Raw genomic sequence first — 21,649 nt, 5'->3', positions numbered from 1 at the left:
GACGCACCCTCAAGCTCTCTTTCAAACAGATCAGGTGAAGTATAGCATCGGCGGCCCCTCCATGAAGTACTTTGTACAAAGAGAACTTTGGAAGCAACCTTTCTGGATTCCTTGTGGTTGTTAAGGATTCACTCACAGCTCAACACAAATTAACATGGACTGCTTTATTCGTAGATTGTGATGGCGCTGTACCCACAAACCACATGTTTTTACAAGGCGGTTATTCATGAACCTCCTTCAAGGGTAAGTAGGTAACCACATGTCAGGGTTACGGAATTTTGGTCTAGCCCAAGGAAAAAAAGAGAGAGATTATGAAAAGAAGGAAAAATGATCTATGGACAGGAAGTATTCAAATTTCTCGAGGACTGATATTTGCCAGCCAACTTGGACCAACTTAAGGCCCCTTCACATGATCTCGGTTAACCGGGCTGGCTCGGTTTCTGAGACCTCGCCTCGCCACTCTTTTCTTCGCAAAAATTTCCATGTGTTCATATGAGAAGCCGGGTTGGCCCGGTTACCGAGGTCTCCGTTTTCACGACGGAGATCTCGGTAAGCGGGAGAAACATTTTCCCATATGAACACCCCCTCCCGGGTGACCGGGACGAAACTTTTTTGACAAAATAGCTTTCGCGTCATAGCGGCCAAAATGGCGTAAATTTTGCCTTGTATGTGTTTCCACTTCAGAAGTATGCGAGTTAGCTTTATAAGTAAAGTTACAAGAGTCCACAAAGCTAATATAGTCGCGAACGATACAAGTTACACCATTTTGGTTTTGTTTCTTGTATTTCATTCCGGTCGACCGGGTTGAAATGTCCCATATGAACAGTCAACAAAATTCTTCCCGGTAACCAAGTTACCGGGCTCATATGAAGAGGCCCTAAGTTTATCTTTACGGGCTGTACGTGTTACTGACTGAGGAATCTACCTAGCAACCCCGTTCCCAGGCTCTCTCTTCGTTGCCTCCCTTGGTCCAACGACCAAGGGAGGCAGAGGAGAGAGAGCCTGGGAACGAGGTTGTCTACCAAGATGCAGCTTCTCGTAACGCGCCTTTTTATTATCATGACAGCCTCAAGATGATTACTCGGTGTCGTTTGAGGACACTTCTTACGCTGATGGTTTCGCTCCACCTCTCAATGTGCCACAGCGCTATGTCGTGGCTTCCAAAGAAACAAAGAAAAGATAGCTCCGACAACATCACGTGAGAGACACTCAAGGAGATGCTTTACTCTTTATTTTATTATCAGGAGATTCTTGAACTTGTACAAGCTATAAACCGTTTATTTAAGAACTTATCTCTCGATTCGGGATTAACCCGCTCTAACCCGGATTAACTCTCTATCATCCGGTCGTCTTCTCTCCTGTAACACAACTGACAAGCATTAGGAAGAAAGAAATGTTTGCTCGGCATGAAAACAAACCAGCAATTTTTGACTTGTCATTGTCATAAAAACGTCAGCTAAAGGAAATATCCTCAACCGTACGCTTGTCAAAAGAGATTATTTGAAATCAAGAAATTAAACTAAACCAAAGCAGTTAACAATTTAATCTCCAGAGCTCTTACCGATTCCTTATTCGTTTTCAGGGCCTGGGCCTCAGTTTTGAACTCGGGTAGGGGCCAGAGTTTATCCCATTTTCCGAAGCATGAAGAAACAAGGCATCTGACCACCTCACCGTGGTGAGATGCCAACCCAACACCAGGCTACAAGCCAATTTTTTTCTTCCAAACTGCCCTAAGAAGTCGCTGGTACCCATTTATACTCCCGTGCGGAGTGCCGTGAGAGTTTCCCGAAAATATCACAATTTGAAAAACGTCGACAGGACCTTGGGGTTGAGTTGTATTCTACGTTATTGACCAAGCTCATGCGGTCAGGATGGCTGGATATTGGCCAAGTGTTTTTTTTTTTTTCTCCTTTTTTTTTTTTTTTTTGCGTGTTTATGGACTTCGACTCCGTCCATCACGTAAAAAAAAAAAATAAATAAAGAACGAGGCCAATATCCAGCCATCTTAGAACGAGGCCATTATTACGCCTTATAATAAGGTTTGTGTTTGTATCCGATCTAACGCCAACTCTGATTGGCTAACTGTAGGTATTTTCCGCGGGCCGATTACGGGCCTGCAAAGACAGAGCAAAAATCCATACAATAAACACTTTATTAACCTCAAACGCTCGGTCTGAGATTTTTCGTAAAGACCTCACTCTTGGTTAATAAGTAGTTAAGCTTGATCGATGAAGGATTTATTATCTGGGATCACGTACAAATGTTTCTTGCGGGACACAGTGCGTAATCCCGAAGGGACAGCATAGCGCCATCTTGCCCGCTGTATAAAATTCCTTTAGAAGTCAAGAGCTCCATCATGGTCGGCAGAGCGTCTCGGCAACAGGAAAACGCTGCTAAACGAGGGTCGTGACTTCAGGAACATGGTATATTATTACAAATCGGTATAAACAAAGTTTTCATGAGATCGGACACTAATGTAGAATGTCGTTATAGCCTTAGTTTGTATTTATTTCAAAAAGTGACACATCTAATTTAATTACAATTCACAATACAACGTCAATCATTCTTCATCATTCAGATATCTAGTCGATAAAATATAAACATACATATTAACAAGACGAATGCTTTGTACCAGCTTTGTTTTGATACGAGGTGAAGTTTCAAACGCACAGTGTTAAATATTGTGTTCATCGCTCATATTCGAAGAGTCAGCCAGCTCCTCGTCATCTCCATCATCACTTAAAGGTTCGTAACTATCTGAAAGAAGTGGGGTTGGTTCCTGTGGCCTGGGTAACAATGACGCGCTGCTTGGGCTAGAGCCTTGGGCCATATTGACCGCCAGAGACTGAGGAACAGGCGAAGAACGAGCACTGCTGGATGCAGAGCCAACGTTGATTGACAAAGTAGAATAAGGGAAAGGGGTTCCCTTGGAAGTCATTCGTGCTGCCAAAGACAAGGAAACAACTGGCGAGTACTGACTTTCGATTGGAAGCCACGGTGGAAGAGGAGAAGTGCGGTCACCCTGTGACTCGTGGTTGGGTGATTCGGGCGGAGCGGGAGAAATGGGGATCATATTTATGTAACAGTCCGTATGCAATGTGACTTCTTGGCTTGAAGAAACTTTATCTTCGGCAGAAGTGCCCACATCTCCGCATGTTAGTGTGCTAGAGACGCGTACTGTGTCTGACGGTGACCCCTGAGAAGGTTCCACGGTCGGTTCGTCCTCGGATTCTGGAATCTCTCCCTCCTCTATTTCCTTACTTTGTGACGTGCGCTGCTCGTGATCAGTTATTGAATGTGATTCCTCCGAAAGCCAGGTGGATTGTAGTATATTAATAGGCTCATTGGCTAAACCTGAAGTAACCTTTTTTCCCAACGACAATTGCTCGTCTTCTGATTGGCTACTATCCTGTGAGGACGGAATCTCTCCTGCTGAAAGTGTATCGTCCGGGTGATGAGCTTCTTCATCTGGACTTAAAACATCAGTCGGCTCTCCTTGTTGTGGTGATGCAAGATGACCTACGTCTTTCATTTCCCTCTCGGGCGGCATATCGCCACAGACTGAGCCCTCTTCAGAGGGAATATGCGTGGAGCACCCAGTTTTGATGTCAGGTGAATCCACCCCGCCAGGCAGTGGAACGTACTCACCAACGAATGTAGCGTATGGTACTTGCTCGCCATCATCAGAAACACAATCCACTGCTGAACTAATTTCGGGGTGATGATTTTCTGATGAGGAGCTGTAGGTGTCTGGCTCAATGAGAAATTCATGTTCCGCGGATGTTTTCTCTAATGCATCAGCTTCATTGATGTCTTCGTCTTCCTCGTCTGCTTGATCCAGCATAGAGGATACCTCACCTTCCCTTTCTATCTCAGAAGTACTTGGGCACTCGTAAACATTTTCCTCTTTTCGCAATGTCCATGCTGATTGTTCATCGGTTATATCAGGCAAAACTTCACCCTGTACTTCTATCGCTGACTGAGCAGTTGTTGTGCTGTCCCCTTCAACCATCGAAGTAACATCGTCCTGAACATTCTGGCCACAATTATCAATGCCCTCTAACGGAGGAGACGTCACGCTTCCATCAGGTCTATTCTCAAGGTTAGCGGAACTGTCTGGAGTGATTTGTTGACTTTGTTGACCTGATGAGTCCGCCCCCAATACAATTGCTGCCTTATCTGTTTCACTGCTTCCAACCAGACCGTCCTCACTTGAATCTACCCTCACAGGGTCCTCTACCTGCATACTAAGAAACTCCTGAGCAGGTAATGCTTCTGAGTCCTCCATGGCAAGTTTACTGGGAGAGCTCTTTGAGTTCCATTCTTGATCTATAACTGCACCCATTTCTTCTCCAATTTCCTGACCATCAGAGATTTCCATTTCTCGTTCTCCCTTTGCATCTGCATCTGCATCTTCATCTGGGCTTTCGAGAATTTCTTCAGTCTCTTTAACAAACGTAGACGTAGTTGGAGAATCCACTGTCGGTTCCTCTGTGCTTACATCAAATACCTGCAAACTGAGAGGTCCAGTGCTTGTTACCTTCTCGCGTACGCATTTATCTTCGTCGTCAGAGTAATCTCTTGAAGAACCTGGAACATTCGTATCATCAACAGAAGCGTGGCCAGTATCAGCAGTATCGTTACTGTCACTTGCGATGCGTTCATGTTCGTCGTCTTTTCCATCGTCAGAGCTACTGTCGGATTGAGTACCTGATTTCACTGTTGTACTTGGAAACAACTCATCACTGCTTTCAGGAAGAACTTCTGACTCCTCGGCAGATAACGTTTCACTATCACTAGCATCGTAATACGGCGATTGAACATTACTCTGAGAGCTTCTAGTCAGAGCTCGTATCCGAGGGTGTAAAGTGGCAGAAGACGAGTGTACCGGAGGTACCTCATCTTCAGTCTCCTCATCCCCTTCATCACCTTCTTCTGTCTCGCTGCCAGACGCATGTTGTGAGATCTCCACTCTTGCCGACGGCTCATTCTGTGGCAAAGAGAAATTATCATTGTGGTAACCACCTTGTGATTCCTGCTGGAAGGAATATATCGTTCGGTTCTCTTGCCAGATTTGTTTCTCCTTTTGGTCAGCGTTCGCTTTTTGGTCTTTTGATGAACGTTCAGGTTGAAGATGCGGAGGCACATTTTTATATTGCTCTGTCTCCGGGGTCCGCGATCTTGACATTTCACTCTCTCTTTTGTCTTCTTCTTCCGTACTCATAGTGTTCGATGATGTCGCTAAAGTTGGGGATTCCTCAGATTGGTGTACCCCAGTAGAGAGTGCCTGGTAAGGATTAAGTTGATGTCTCGATGGATGGCGCCCCCCGGCATGACGGGAGTCGACATATGTTATTGTTTCAAAAATAGTTCTTACTTGGGCTTGCCCAACTGCATGTGGTGACAAGGAACGATTCTTTGTAATGTCATCATCAACCCGTTGTGAGGAAGCTGGTCCTAGTTCAGGGAAATGCATACCAAATTTCCGCTGAAGGTCCACGTCAACACTTTGCATACCCGTTTGGAACGGTCCTCTAGATACACTGTCCTCTTGATCGGGCCTTCTTAAAAGAGTAATGTCTTCTAGGCTGGATCTTGTTTTTCTCGTACTGTCAGCCTCACATTCTGGATTCCTCAAAGCTGGCAGCACCGTAGGCACAATGCCTTTAATCAAGGGAGGTGGACCTTTAGGGCTGGTTCCCTGTGGCGAGACAGTTGAAGTGGGACTTATAGCTGGGCGAGATATCAGTGGAGGAGGACCATCGGGGCTCACAGATGCTCTTGTCGATCGCGTTCCAGGTGGCGATGTAAGTTTACTTGGACTCCGAGACACTGACACATTTCCATGGCCTGAAATAGAGATGCTGATTGGAGTAGAGCTGGAACTACTGCCTTCTTGTAAGGGCCTCTTGCCAGTAATGGGCATGAGAGGTGGAGGTTTGGGAACAAGTCCAGTGGTAATTCCATATCGGGGTGTGCTAGAATCTCCTGGTGATGGTCTGGAGGAACTAGGAGGAGGAGATGCAACTGTTGGAGGTGATACCACAGTATGCCCACCAAATCTTGCACTGGAAGAATAATGCGTCTCTTCCAATTCAGTGGTTCCTTTATGTGGCGTATGCTCTTCAATTGGGACATCAACTTTCCTGGCTGCTGCAGCAACATCAACTAAAGTGTCAAAAGCAGACATCGGTAGTGCCTCTGCTAAAGGGCCTCCCTTCTCTTCTCTAGCCTGTTCCTTGGTTCCTTGGCCCGTTCCATCTCCTCTTATGAATTCATCCTCTACACTCCTAAAAGGTTTCTCCCCGCCAGAAAATTTGCTACTAGGCACCAAAACAACAGGCTGTGGATCAGGGAACTTTTGACCAACTCCTCTGGCTTCTTTTAAGTCTGGAATAACAGCGGCTCGGTTACGCATCTCGGACACAGAAGTCGGCCTTGAAGGTTTTCGTGAAAGATAGTTTCCTACCGGAGGAGAAACAGTTTTCGCTACTTCGGCCTGTGCAGCAATCTGCGGTTTCATCTCAGGGGAAATAGTATGTGGACGTTTGGCTGGTTCTTTTGGTGAGTGACTTGGAAGAGGAAACTTTGGTAGCTCATCAGGGGATACCACCCGTTCAGGCATTCCTGGCCCGTGCATATGCCTCGGCTGTTTAACAACAAAAGGGTTTGCTAGCTCTTGCTCTGAGATTTCATTTTGACGCCTAACTGGCACATCGTGTGGATGATGTAGAGCGCGTCTCTCCTCGCTCAACGATACAGGATAGCGATGACCACAAACAGTTATTTGTTGATATGGTGGCACAATGGACCTCACACTTGGCGTAGGGTAGTATGCAGCTCCTTGTGGATACTGGTGAGGATAAGCACCACTGAGTTTCAAATGACTTGGCAGGTCTTCACCATTCACACTCTGTGGGAGCATTTCACGAACAGGTAATTGATGTACCCCAACGGGAACCAAAAAACGATGTTCAGGGTGGTGGTGAAAACTTGCCATTGGATGACCAGCATGAAACGGATAACCATAAGGTGGAGGGGTCGAACTGCTAGCTGGATGCGGGTGAACATGAGGTTGATGGTGAGCTTGCATTGCCATCAATGCATAAGGCTGACTGGGATATTCTCCACCACCGGGAAACTCCCGAGGCGCTGAAACACAGACATTGCCAAGAGCCGTGAACTTCCGAATTGCCTCATTTTGCTCATAAGCGCTCAGTTTAGGATCAGGCTGCCTTGGAGGTAGGTACGTATCTTCCTTTTTCTTTTGTTCGATTTTCTCGGTCACATCCACATTACTTGTCTCTGCTAGAGCATACCTTGCCATAGCTTGAAGGGTGGCACGAGCAGATGATGGTATGCTGGGTGATCTCGCTGTTGGCCTAGCAAGGGATGAGGTGCTTACCTCTCTATCCCTTGTCAAATCAACAGTCTCTACCACTGGTACTCGCTTTTCCCTTTCACCACCTCTATTGTCTACTGGCGTATGTGTGTGTCTTGACTTATCTCTACCAACAGTGGTTTCCTGGCTCACATGCACATGGCGATCATGGTGGGCTTCAGTGTGCGACAAGCCCTCCCTCGAACGAGAAGGTACTAGTGCCAAGTCATGTGCCATAACATGCTTCTTGTCCCGTGAAGATGACATTTGTATGAGTGGTGGCGGAGGGTTCAGTGTTTGCTGACGACTAGCCAAACTGCCTGGTGGAGTAGCACTTTGTTGTGACCGTAATTCAGTATGGCTGATAACACGGTTACTGGACGAAAGTGGAAGACTTTGTGGTCTCACTGGTTCAGTCACTTGTGGCATGTGCTCTGCTGAAGATGTAGGAACTGTAGAAGCAACACAGAAAAATTATTGACGGTTTTTTGGGGGCAAAGCTGTTTGTAACACAACTATTGCAGTATAATTAAGTGCAAACTAATTTCCCATTTGGCCCTTTTGAGGGCCAAATGGGAAAGTACTTGGCTCAAGGTTGGGAGTTACGGACCGAGCGCAGCGTGGTCTGTGCGATCTGACAGAGCCAAATATTTTCCCGTCCGGTCCGTTCTCACTCAGTCAACAGGGATTTTATCATATGATCAATTTGCTTTTTTAATTTGTACTTCTTCGTTTGTAAGGAGTGTTGACTTTCTTTCCGTACTTTCAAAGTAAGTTGACAACTGAAGAAGTTCTGCATCGGACAGTTCGCCAGGATAGTTAAATTCGCTATCAGAATGTTCACCTGCAAAACTGATTTTAAAGAAAACAAAATTTTGCAGCAAAATAGTGTCCTTCACTCGCATAGAGTTTTCGTTTTTCAGGCCCTATCACTTCGACGTGTACGGCCCTTATACGAGTCCATGTTTCTTAAGGTTTTCCAAGGAAATAGCGCGCTGGGCCATACAGGTCATATGATAATGTACTGAACCAAGCAGCAGCCAACGTAAAAACGGGGTATTGTTGAATGTGCGGAAAACGTTTGCAAACTAACCTATGATTGGTTGTGGATTTCCATTGGACTGGACAAGGAAGTAACATTTTCGTCCTGACAGGTTAGGGCACGTTGCACACAAGAGTGAGAATAACACGAAACAAAAGTAAAAGTAAACCTACATATAAATTGATTGATTTTTGAAGCTTACCACTCCCTCCTGATGCCAGCATTCTTAACATGCTCGACGCTTGTTTTCCTTCTGAAGTCTCCACCCGATGAAGGCCTTCCATCCTCTTTTTCTGGTCATCTGCATCTATGACAATTACATCTGGCTTGTGTGTATCACTTGCATACAAAGACCTTTCAGAAACCCCACACACTTCAGGACTAATATCTGTGAAATGAAAGAATGAACCAATGTTAGGAGGGTTTTGTGCATCACAGCAGAATGTTGTTGTCAACGGAAGTCTACAACTGAGATGAAAAAGGGAAGTTAAAATATTATTTCAAAAGGGAAAGTCAAACAACCAGAAAACAGTCTCCTTGTATCCTTGCTTTTTCTGCAGTGTTATTGTTACTATTAAGGGTTCGTCAAAATAGTATTATTACTGCTTTTTGGCATTTCGCAGTATGAGCACCAGCGATTAATCTTGATGAAAATCATTTGGTGTATCACAGAAATACAAGAACGTCTGTCATGTTATACCTTTTCTACCATCATCTGATAAAATGTTCCTGCTGGCTGGCTCACCACGTATATACTTTGGATAGGTATTTGGATACGGCGACTTGATAGGGTGCCCTTTGGATCGTTCACTGATTATTGGTACTTGACTGTGAGGTTGGTCTCTCTGGTCTGTTGAAGTTTGTGGTACCACAGGAACTGGCGAATTACTGGTTGGACGAGCAGGCACACGATTACTAATTACACTGACAGGTGGACCAGAGGAAGCAAAGAATATAGAGCTCGTTGGTGTGTGGCTTGATTCTGATGAGTGCGATGAGTGTCCATAGGAATCTCCTACATGTGACTTGCCAGTGTGAGAAATGCCTGGATGTGAAGATATAGGGTGAGATGAACCTGCCTGTAGAACCCCTTTATTTGAAAGACTACTGCTGGAAGATGACGGATGCAAAGCAGAAGAGTGTGGGGGATCCGCACTATATTCCAGAGGCTTAGGTAAGGCAGGTCCCTGGTAAAGCGGATGCACCTCTGAATGCGGGTGCCCTGGACGGGAGGAAACCAAAAATGAAGGTCTCAGATGGGATGGATCAGACTGTAAAACTCTTGGATCCACAGCTCTTGGATAAACCAACCCAGGAAATATGGTTTCTGGATGGGGTGATCTTGAATGTGGTGTGTCAGGCTTTGTTGATTCGGAAAGCGAAGGTCGGAAATAAACTTGGGCTGGCTGTCCAGTTCCCACATTTGGCGAGGCTCTACCGATCGACGCGATAACTCCAGGAGTGGGCATGAACAGAGTTGAGCTTGAGCTAGTCAAGGGAAGATGAGGAGAATGAGATGAAACTATTCTGGGAGCAACCAATTGAAGGCTGGGAATAGAAGATGGAGAAGTAGCAGTTGGTGCAGCATCTCCTGGGGGTCCTAGTGAGGTACTTATGGTACCTACAATTACAGACGTGGACTCTCTCCCGCTGGTAGTATCTCCACTGTCAGTGGACGCACTGATTGGTTTGTTGTGTGGATTTGATGAATGGGAACTGTAACTGTCTGATGTTTGGGGTCGTACGCTTTTCTTTGGAGCAGGTTCACGCTTCTGTGTTACATTGGGATTGTCTCTTTGAAGTTCCTGTGGTTGCCGCTGTGGTTGCGGTTGTAATTGCTGCTGCTGTTGTTGTTGTTGATGGCGGTGTTGTTGGTGTTGTTGCTGCTGCTGCTGCTGCTGCTGCTGTGGTTGTCTTTGTTGCTGTTGCTGCTGTGCTCGTTGCATCTACAACAAGCAACAGATATACAAAGTAAAACATCACGGGTTGTCAAGTGCATCAATATACGTTAAATTTATCGCCCATGACTTCGACATACAACACTCTAGAACTACTACACTGCCTTACTTTGCAACAAAATGCACGTCAATATAAATTGGCATAAATGTGTTTATTCACCTGTCCATACACACTCAGCATTATAGTCAAGAACATTTGCTCACAGATATCAAGACAATGGCGTATTATTTTCATGACCTGTATGCATCGCTTTGTACTGCAGATTTTGAAGAGAAATTTTATTTAAACTAATCAGTATTTAAAATGTTAGGTTCAATTAGTAGGAAGCCACTCACCTTTGTGGCCTCATGTTCCGCAACAAGTGCCTCCAGGTGTAGTTTTTTCTTGTAATTGAAGTAGAAGTTCTTACACTGAGCACCAGTCTTGGTCACGACCCTTCGAGCAATTGCTTCCCAATCACGACCACAGTCTCTCAGCCCTGTGAAAAAAGTGGATTTTTCAGTAAAACATTTAACACCCGTTACCATTTCCTCCTGAGCAACATGATCTAACGTTTCCAGGTTTTAATAATAATAATAATAATAATAATAATAATAATAATAATAATAATAATCCAACACGTTTAATATACAAAATAATATAGAGAAGATAACTCGTTGAAAAGAACGTCAAAAATTTAAAATTAAAAGTAACAATTTACATCATCGAATATCTTGTTTTGATGTTAAGTTTGTTTCAAAATTATTGTTCGTGGTTCCTTAGATCGGCGGAAATCCAGGATAAAAGAATAACAATAATAACAACAATAATAATAGCAATAATAATAATAATAATAATAATAATAATAATAATAATAATAATAACTAATATTAATTGGACCGAGTGGACTACAATTGCGCGAGTGATTTCAAAATCGGACGAGCGCGAAGCGCAAGGCCGATTTGAAATTACGAGCACGATTACTCCCTGAATTGTATGACACGAGGTCCAATTACTAATTAATCGTATCTATAACAAATTTGGGAATTGAAAACGTCTTTTGAGAACTTCTTTTAAACGAAAACGTCTGTAGCACTTTTCATAAGTTTTGAAAACTGTGCGAAACATTGCAAAGGAAGCCATTAAAGCGCGCGTAATTCACGTGTGAATCACGTGGGTATCCAATTACAAAAAATTAAAATTGGATACCTGTAATTGGACACCCACGTGATTGCGTACCGATTACGTGACAAATAGGCGCAAATAGACAAATAGACGGAGAACCAATCACGATCGAGAATTTTGTTATAGATACGATTATAGTAATAAGAGTAAGAGTAATAATAATAATAATAATAATAATAACAATAATAATTATAATAACATATTTAACCAGCAAATGCTGTTATCAAAGGGTGCCCTGAGCAACTAAAAATAGAAATGAAATAATAAAAATTTTAAAAAGATTAGAACATATGTAGTAAAAGATAAAAACTTTATACAATAATTATGTAGTGAAAGATAAAAGCTATATACCATTATGAAAAATACTAAGAGCTCTCACCAAAAAAGTCCTTAAGCATTGTTTTAAAAGCAGACTATCTTTCACTTTGTTCATAATGGTTGGCTAAAACATTTGACAACTGCCTTAATATAGTAATTAATTTGATCACAAAAGAACAAGAATTTCAAGAGCACACAATCCTATTTTCAAAGAAAATATCACCCATAGGGACGTAAAAACCTACAACGAGCTTACCTTGGAGAGCAATTTCAATCTCTTTCTCACTCCAACGGGATGTCTCAATGTGATCTAAACCCGACCAGAAAAATTCAAGGGTGGTCAAATTAATGTAAAAAGTTGTTTCTTATAAATCGTTTTCAAACTTGGCCAGTGCTGGACAAGATCCATACTCCATGAAGTTTCGAGCAAACAAGGTAGCAATATTTCATTAACACACCTGGTCTGCCTGTGTGCCTGACCGATGGAGTAGGCGTGGTTACTTGAGCGGTGGTTACTGAAGGTGGTGCATGTTCGTCATTTTCGTCGCTCTCTTCTGCTGAGTCAGTCGTTTCCTCTAGGTCCTCCTCTCCCTCAGATCCACCACGTTCACCTTTAGCACTAAAACAGCAAACATCATTGATCAATCACCTTTGTTTTGAACACACGATATAAAACATTCATGACGCTAAGACCCCAAAAATTACAGCTTTGTTGATGGTGTTAACTTGCGTCGATTTTTGACAATAGACCAATTTCGATATATTAAAATTCAGCCTAACACAATAGACCTCAGCACAAGGCTCTGGTGAATAAACCCCACAAACTCTGTAGTTATTCCCCAAAGCCTCGAGCTGAGGTCTATTGTTTTAGGCGAAATTTTAATATATCGAAATTGGTCTTTTGTTCTCACATTTCCTTTCAGTTCATTATTTCTTTGAAACGATATATCAAAATCTTGAAGACCTTGATATTTCAAATTTGCTAAGCCATTTTAGCAAATTGTTGCTCGGGGTTTTAGTGTTGTAACACACACTCTGTATCTTATGTTTCATGGCCACATGTTATGTCTGCCTCACAACTAGAGACTGCACAGTGGGTTCAACGGTTGTCTTATCAAATCAATAAAAGGTTGAATACGCTGTAGACAAACTTTAAGTTTGTCAGAAGCTGTAACATTTCATGCTTTGCGACCAGAAATACTCTTTTTTTAATTAAATACCTGGCGGAAGGACAAACATTGTTCGTTACCTCTTTCACACCCAAAATCTTGCAGGCAAATTCACAGCAGGATGCACAAAATAAGGCCCTGTCTACATAAATACTTTTCTTTTGAAACGCATATTGTTTGATATGTTTTCCCCTGCCGTCCACACTACTGCCCGTTCACACTAACACGTTTTTAATTTTAAAACCCATACTCTCCGATGCGTTTTCACCCACTGTCCCCACTTAAACGATCAAAAACCTTCGTCGTTTTCTTCGTAAACGCATGCATTTGAAAGCGCTCTCCAGAGTAGAGGCATTTGAAAACGGAGTAATATCGTATTATGAGCAGCGAAAACGGAGGCTTTCGAAAAAGCTGATGTCATTGACGTAATGTGCGCATGTGTAAATGACAGCTGTGATGTTTTCAAGCGTTCAAGTGTGGACAGGAAAAACTCTTGCGAAAACTATAGTCTGGACAGGGAGCGGTTTCGGCGAAAGCGCGTCATCGAAAACCCTTCGTTTCGAGAACGCAATTATGTGGACGGGACCTAAAACGATAACAAAATTCATCAAAAACACATACACTTGACAACGCTGTCCATAGTGAAGACATCTGAAAACGGAGTTCAATCGTATTGCTGTTGACAGAACGTAGGCTTTCCAAAACGCCGACGTCACGTCACAGGCGCAAATAAAGGCTGCGGTGTTTTTTCATAGCGTATCAGTGTTTTCCAGCGTTTTAGTGAGCTCGGATAAATGTTGCGAAAATGGCAACGTGGACGCAAAGTTTCAATTCACATTACCGTTCATGGGGCCTAACATAAAAAGACATTTACCTGCTCTCTGAAGCACTCGCCCTTGCCTTGTTTGTAGGTGCACACTCGCGACTGGATCCAAACTGCGACTTAAAACAAAGGAAGGGAATTGAAACAACGAAACAAGAGTATGAAAGTGTAACCTCCGTAATAACTGATTCACAGCTGGTAGCATATTACGCTGATAGCCAGAAGCATTTGTGGAAAACGAAAATAAAAATGAAAGGAAAAGAAACAAGGCGCATATATACCATGCATATTTTCTTTAATTCGCAATTCCGAATTTAAATTACTGACAGGAGTAAACTCGTATGATCTTGCTGTGCTAGAATTGTAAGTAGTGCAAGTAATCTAATTATGTTGTATTGTAAGCAGTGTAAGTATTAGTATTGTTAGTAGCGTGAGTATGCGTATTATATAGAGTAAGTGTTAGTATCGTAAGTGGCGTAGGTAATAAGCTTTTGTAAGTAGTGTTAGTAACTACATTAATATTGTATTGTAAGTAGGGTAAGTAGCAATCCACCGTAGGAAAAACGATGGCGGATGTACATTTTACCACAACGCCTTGCGAACCTAACACAGCCTAAAAGGCACAAAGAAGACCAAATTTTTACAATATATGTCCCTGTAGTAAGGACATTAAGTAGCCTAGGTTTGAAGCTTGTAAAACGTTTCTGTGCGTTTTTATGGACGTTGTTAAGGTTTTCGTTTGCTAAGATCTATGGGTAAATGTACCAGTCGCCATCTTTTTTACTACGGAGGATTAATTAATTGAAAAAAAAAAGCATTTGTGGGTTTTCAGCAGAAGCCGCTCGCAGCAGACGATGCAAATTCTATCCACACCACCTTAAGCGTTAAGAGGTTTTTCCTACGAGTGTTTTCGTGTACCTCTGGGACTTGTCTGTAGCTCGGGGGAATCCCATATAAAAAGGACGGGGATGCTCGTCGGAAATTTTGAAAAGAACCCCTAAGAGGTACCAAGGTCCTGCTTTGTGAGCGTGGCTTGAAATTTTTTCACCCTGACTGATACCAATTCTAAAACAACACATTAACTGGCACTAATAATCGTAGTTTCCAATAGCGATAAAGACGATTGCTTCGAATACCTTCCATTCGTAGAGTGGATTGTCAACTATCTCCTGTAACATTCTTTTCTGCTCAATATCCTAGAAGGTACCGCGAAGGCTCCCGCTGTGAAACTTTTAAGGCTGAACACCCTTAGACGTACCAAAACCGTTTTTTCAACCCCTGAAAGGTACAACGGACCCCTGTCCTTTTTATATGGAAGCCCCCCTGGGTTTGTAGCCATATCTTAATAAATCTAGGTGGTGTATGAAGTATAAGCACGTACTTGATCTCTTCGCCTTTTCTTGAGGTTGTGTCTCCGTGACAGCTGTTTGTAATGTTCCTTCTTTTTTGTCTGATAGTAAAACAGGATACAGTCCGACACACTCTGCAAAACAACACGAGGTAGGTCAAACCTCCTCCACAACAATCAATGTAGCCACGGAGTCTTCACTCGGTTATTTCGTGCATACAGTTGAAGAAGAAAGACGAGTCAACTAGCCTTGGGTAACAAAGAAATCCTCTAAGTAGATCGTAAAGCAGTGATTGAGCTGAGTCAAATTCTACATATCTAAGTGAATGCACTCTTCTACTAGCGGTTCACTGAAACAAAACACAAACAAACTAAGCATGCAGATCAGGAAACAAAACGAAATGTAAATAAAGCCAGCAAAAATAAGCGAAAAATGCCGAAACTTGCGAGATTTGTGTGGCGACTTAGACGACTACAACACGCTGACAAAGACAGTTGAAAAATTAACTGCAGAACCATACCTGAGAATGGAAACAATAGCTTAAAAATCTTCACCAAAATATGAAACGCCACGTATGCAAATGTAACTGGCGAAACTAATTACAGTAACAAATACAGTGAAAAAATCTTCTTATACAGCTTTTAAGATCACTAGGAAAACCTATAACATCTTAAAATGGTACCCTCTCGGGTTTCTGCTTCACTTATCTCTTTCTACACATTCATTTCAATAATACTGCAATTTACTTCAATTACAAAACTTTAATTCAAAATTACATACAAATAAGCACACTCAGGCTTGCATTACGCACGTGCAGATCTGATCACAGCAACTTAATGTAAAGAAAAGAGAGACTTCCATAACCAACCTGTTCTCATTTTTGAACTTTAAAATTTAACACTGGTCTGTACACAATTACGTACATTGTACTTTCCTCACAATTTACTTACTTTTCCAGGTAAAAACGAGGCGATCAAGTCGAAATCCTTCGGGTTTTGAATAAACCTATAAAAATGTCCAAGATAAGTCTTTTAACAACGGACTTGTAAGAATGTACAGGATGTTTCTATGCTGAGGGAAAAACCATAAAGGTTTGATTAATTTGATATGGAGCAAAGATTGTACAGAATGAAGTTCTACAAATCATTACCAAACACATGACAGGAAATTACGTTTAAGGTGGCTTACTACAGTTTTTCCGAGACTCAGTAGCGCGCGCTACGATTGTCTGCCAGACACCAGTCTTATTCGTGCGTGCGAATATAATGCAAGTAACCTTAGGAAGAAACGAAAACAACTTTGACAATCAATCAATCAATCAATCAATCTTTATTTAAAACACTTGAATCGTGTTAAACCACTTTGGTGAGTACGTAGCGATAGTTTCAAACTGCTTTCTAACATGTGTTTAAGCCTTGGACCAAAAACATACAACAGAAAAGGTTGATAAACAACCAATAAAAGAGTTGTGATTTACTCTTGCTTTTTCGCACACGAATACGTATGTCACATACGGCGTCGCATGAGCGCGCGCTTAAATAAAAGGCATGCGCAGTTCAATTCCCGCGCAAGGTTGTAAAAGCCAGTCTGTGATCCAATATTGATAAAACCTACTGTACAACCCATGATGAAATTTCCACAGTTGATTTGTAGGGGTGAATCGTGTTCAGAGCCAAAATTTGAAAAAAAATCTGTAAGTCAGATTTTGAGCTACATTTGAAATGTGCAAAATTTCACATTTTGAAAATGGGCAAAATTTCTCCGGGCAAAATGTCACATTTTCTTAGTTTGCGACTTTTCATGATGTTTAATCACAGCCAATTTCTAATTCCCGAAATTTTGAGGTGGGGTCATACGGGTAGATTTTGAGAAAAACGTCATTAAACCTTCTTGCGCCCAGTCTCTCCTTTGGCACCCGGTCATTCACTTTCAACATATATTTAGGTTTAAATTGTTCAAATCTCACCTATAATGGTAAATAACTTGAGCAAACAGTAAATCAAGAAAGGAAAAACAATTTGGAACATTTTTCAAAAGAAGTTGCACTCTTACACTCCATCAAAACTGTAGTAAGCCACCGTAAGTTGCATGAATTGAGTTTCGCGGAAACCAACTGTTCTTGTGGTAAAAGTAATCAATAAATAATCATTACATCATACTCGTTACAGTTTGACAGCTAATGGCTAAATAAAGGTTTTTTTCTGTACAGTAAACATTATGACTCTAGCAGATGCTTCGTTTGAACACATTCATCTTACTTGTCCTTAAAAATGCGCCTCTCTTTCTCTGTCCAGATATTTTTGTGCTTCCTTTCATTAAGAGTTGCCAGTGGATCTCGTATCAACCCTTAATTAACAAAAAACAATAAACACGTTCATCTTATCACATCTCTTTTGACAGTTGCTGAAAATGTTGTTGTTTTTAACATTCACTTCTTGTTGTTGTTTTTTTATCTGCCCATCCGTGGACTGAACCCACCCCCCCCCCCTCCCCAAAACCTCTCAGCAACCACTTCCAAAAAAGTCAAGAAAATGAATCTACAACTACTTCAAATGATTTCAGTATGTAATTGCACTATATAGACTGTTTACAACTCTCTTTATTGAACAATGGTATATGAATAATGAATATACAACGTTTATAGCCATTTCATGGTCTTCGGTGAGACAGAATTTTTTTGAGTTGATAAAATATATTGCTTTTGTCATCCGAGGTTATAAGCAGCGGCCATCCTGCCTGTTTAATTTCTACATTCCTTACCTGACGTTCAGAGCATTCAAGGTTTGTGAATGATGAGAAATCTCCAATTAGTTTTTTCCTAAGCTCACCACCGGTGATTTTTATAAGTTGCTAAATCTTGAGGCAGGCAGTCAAGTTTAATACTTTACCATTTCTGTTGATGAACTTCACTCTCCTTTCTTCTTTGTCCAGCATAGGCGGAGGCTCAACAGCTAAAGTGCGCATGTGTCGTTCATTGGCCTAATAAAATAAATACAATATAAAAAATCCAGACATCCGACATTCAAGTACTTGCACTCTGCAGCTAACTTGAATAATTATTGTTCTCGTTTAGCCTCCAGTGAGTTGGAATTCGCAACTTTAATGTGCTTAGATATATACTTTTTCTATCACATGTAATATTATATATTTTTCCCCAAACCATAATAAAATAATTTGACCTTTTACTTCATGTTACATAATATGCACATTCACTGTATACGTATGTGTAAGTTACATTCAAGATCTCCAAAACTTAACAGTTTTGAAGGACAAATATGTCCTCTGATACTCATTAACATTTTAGATCTCACTTTTTCATATGCACCAAACTATCTCAGTCTATACTCCTAAAATCTAAAGAATATTAAATGACTTAATCTCCGAAATGAGGCCTTGTGTTACACCAGACCCAAAGAGAAAGGTGTAGGTGAACCTCAGACAATAAACATTATTTATTTAACATTACTTTTAAAACCAAATTTATGTTTTTCAAGTGCTAGACTACTGTCCTTACCTCTTGTTCATTTAGGTTGTCAACAATTTCATTGAATTCAGCTTCGCTTCGAGCCACAATCCCCCAGTTACTTCTTGATCCCATTCTGACAACATTTAACAGCACATGGTTCTTGTTAAATAGCAATAAACCATTTTACATACAAAATGCTGGTACATTTCAATATTTCACTGGGAAAGGCGAAGTCTGCCGTGAAACATTCATCAGTTTGTAAACCACCAAATCAGCATATAAATGGAAAAGAAGAAAAAGGGAAAAAGAAAAATGATAACAGAATAGCCTTTGAATAGGCGTACTCAGCAAGCCAAGCCGATTGTGGATATTTGACATATATACACACATATTATTAAAACTAAATGCATAATTCATCGGCCTGTTTGTTTTACTAGAATATGGGAAAAAAACTCTTCGAAGCAGAGGAAAGTCCTGAGCATCTGAAAAAGCTGCCAGGTCAGATAACAGTGATTAAATTTGCTGGTAATTCCACGGCAATCCCCTTATGTGCCAGAAGAGGGCAGCGACAAAATTTTCTTGCGATTTGTGCTTGCATTCAAATTTGGGAACGCAAAGACCATACAAAGTCGCCTAGTACATCACTTAAGAGATGAATACAGTCAACAAAAGCATAGCTATCTGTGTGAGACATTGCAAGACGCAAGGGATAAAAAACAGAAGCAAAATACAAGCCTGTGATGAGATTGTTACTGCTCAACTCAGTAGTTGATTGGCTTATCACAGTTTGCAAATCGTTTACTTGTTTTTAAAAATCATGATTTTGTGAATAACTTGTCTGAGTTTTAAGTTTTTAAAATAATTTTTACGAAAATTTAGATTAAGTAGGAGTCTTAAATTTAGCATGAAAATATTATTTTGGACAAAATCGACCCTTGAAGGTCTACAGGCTAACCAAGTTAGGCCCAGTCCTTCACAGGATGGATAACAATATCCACAGGACTACCCAGAAGGATGGCGTACCAAGCTCTGTTAACAGTTATCTACTGGATAATGATTTATCCAGTGAACAGTGTTATTCATCCATTGAACAACCACAACCGTCAAACAGAGTTCTATTGCAGCTAAAAATAGTACCTCAATGTTTTAAATTGAGCTTGATATCTTAACTCAAACTCATGAAATGGACAGACCTATTCACTCATTCTCTAATTAATAGTCCAATATTGTTTAACAAAGGCAACAAAAATCATTGTTCCAACATTAACCAGTCTTCATCACTACAATAACTGCTTTGTCAGCAGCTTCATATTTACCAGTCCATAAACATGAATAGAGTCAACATATCTACTAAACCTTAACCTCACCTAGTAAATCTTTCTGTTTGTTCTCGCTGCTTCCTTATCTCAGGGAAAACTTTTTCATAGAATTCACGCAGCTTAGCTTCCTTTTGCCTATGTCAAACAACAAAAAAAACCTTTTATTTTACAATCTGTATTTTTAGCAGTTATAAAACCTTATAAAATATTATTATTGACAGACAAAACCAGGATTTCAAAAAGTAATGCAGCATACTAACTTTCGTTTTGGATTGTTTTCACTTCTCTCAATTTTCTTGAGCCAGGCTTGCTTCAATGTCTTGTACTCTTTACACAATTGACGATTCTGAAAAAATGAAACATGAGCTCTCAACTATCTTGAATTCTCAGGGTAAAAAAAAGGTTAGAAAAACCAGGGATTGAAAATAATTGAGTCAGCCTTGAGTATGAAAATAAAAATAATTAAAAGAAACAAGAAAAAAATTACAATTACATAAAACATGGTGGAATGTAAATTTTTTATTGACCAAGTGCCAGAAGAGAACACCAGAGAATGAAGTTAGATTAGGATAACAATTGAAGAAAAGGTCACATGTTACTGTTAGTGGTGTTCCAGCTGTATTCTGAAATACTCTGATGTTTGTCTTTCAACTTGAGGCCAACGGTAGCAAAATTCGCTTTGAGTAAATGATTGAAAAAAGGACAAATCAAGGGAAATGGGTTTCAGATCTACATGTAAATAATATGTATTTTAAAATAATCACTAGGCGTTCAGCTAAAAATTTTGTTCTTCCAACATCAAGACTTAAGCAATGCCAAGCAAACCTGTGGCATAGAAAAGAGACTAAGAGACTACAGTGTGAATGGCAATAAAACTAGTCATTGTCTATCAAAACTGGGTTACTGTGTGTTGTGTGACCAAATTTTCAGAACTAACAACAAAAGATCTAGATTATCTCTGGCAATACATGACAATACTGTAAGGAGATAATAATATTTAATTAACTTTCATCTGAAAGGTAGTCCTGTACCTTGAGTTCTTTGGCCTGCTTTCTCAACTGAAAATACTTCACCAATTTAGCTTTCACAGCTGGGCCTCTGAAACAAGGAAAGTTACAATCTGTGTGTTAACATGAATCCACAAGACACAATTCCAGTAATAATGGTTGTCCTTCAGACAAGTCTTGTCAAAAATTCACTTGTCCAAATCAAATTTCTGATAATGTTGGGCTGCACAACGAGACAAATGTTTTGGTGTACCCTGCCAACGAACTGGTGAATGAGAAAGTTATTAAACCTTATCATTACTTTTCAAGGTATGTGGACATCTGAAAGAATAAATACTGTAACCAACAAAACAACAATATTTCCACGAGGAGTGACATATATCAGGTACAGTGCATGTTACTGATGACAATAAGGATTTTTTTAAGATAAAGCAATCCGCCTGACTTCAATAGCCTGCATAATAGTTGCAATGTTCAAGACCACACTTAAATTTTGACTTTCTCACCTTCGAAGGTTCTCATGATAACAAGGAAGATCAGATGGCTGATTGTACAAAGGCTATAATACCAAAAAAAATACATGTACATGTAAACAGGCACTGATTAGATACAGTTCTAAGGTATTGAAATACATGTAGTGCTAGAAATAAAA

The 21,649-nt window shown here is 40.8% G+C and overlaps 2 protein-coding genes across 3 annotated transcripts in view; one reads left to right on the top strand and one right to left on the bottom strand.

The window, feature by feature from the left end:
- The window catches only part of LOC110040932 (SAGA-associated factor 29-like), a 12,902-nt gene extending 10,737 nt beyond the window's left edge, over positions 1-2,165 (top strand). The window contains exons 10-12 of the mRNA XM_089280125.1: positions 1-34; positions 175-243; positions 1,067-2,165. The exon at positions 1-34 is cut by the window's left edge and continues 60 nt beyond it. Of these exons, the coding sequence (XP_089136251.1) occupies positions 1-34; positions 175-243; positions 1,067-1,183 (220 nt within the window). The 3' untranslated portion in view covers positions 1,184-2,165. The remainder of the gene's footprint in view (positions 35-174; positions 244-1,066) is intronic.
- Positions 2,166-2,487: 322 nt separating this feature from the next.
- LOC110040921 (uncharacterized) overlaps positions 2,488-21,649 on the bottom strand; it is a 29,424-nt gene continuing 10,262 nt past the window's right edge. For both annotated transcript variants that reach the window (XM_089280124.1, XM_020746192.2), the window contains 16 exons: positions 21,504-21,556; positions 21,022-21,088; positions 20,251-20,336; positions 20,039-20,125; positions 18,720-18,804; positions 18,094-18,184; positions 17,464-17,551; positions 16,156-16,210; positions 15,238-15,339; positions 13,908-13,975; positions 12,323-12,483; positions 12,121-12,174; positions 10,718-10,860; positions 9,124-10,369; positions 8,626-8,811; positions 2,488-7,833 (listed from right to left, as the gene is read on the bottom strand). In XM_089280124.1, the coding sequence (XP_089136250.1) occupies positions 2,675-7,833; positions 8,626-8,811; positions 9,124-10,369; positions 10,718-10,860; positions 12,121-12,174; positions 12,323-12,483; positions 13,908-13,975; positions 15,238-15,339; positions 16,156-16,210; positions 17,464-17,551; positions 18,094-18,184; positions 18,720-18,804; positions 20,039-20,125; positions 20,251-20,336; positions 21,022-21,088; positions 21,504-21,556 (7,731 nt within the window). In that variant the 3' untranslated portion in view covers positions 2,488-2,674. The remainder of the gene's footprint in view (positions 7,834-8,625; positions 8,812-9,123; positions 10,370-10,717; positions 10,861-12,120; positions 12,175-12,322; positions 12,484-13,907; positions 13,976-15,237; positions 15,340-16,155; positions 16,211-17,463; positions 17,552-18,093; positions 18,185-18,719; positions 18,805-20,038; positions 20,126-20,250; positions 20,337-21,021; positions 21,089-21,503; positions 21,557-21,649) is intronic.

This window comes from Orbicella faveolata, unplaced genomic scaffold (assembly GCF_042242905.1).
Source record: "Orbicella faveolata isolate gen_17 unplaced genomic scaffold, um_ofav_v1 contig_47, whole genome shotgun sequence".
NCBI lineage: Eukaryota > Metazoa > Cnidaria > Anthozoa > Scleractinia > Merulinidae > Orbicella > Orbicella faveolata.
This window is presented reverse-complemented; position numbering and strand designations above follow the sequence as displayed.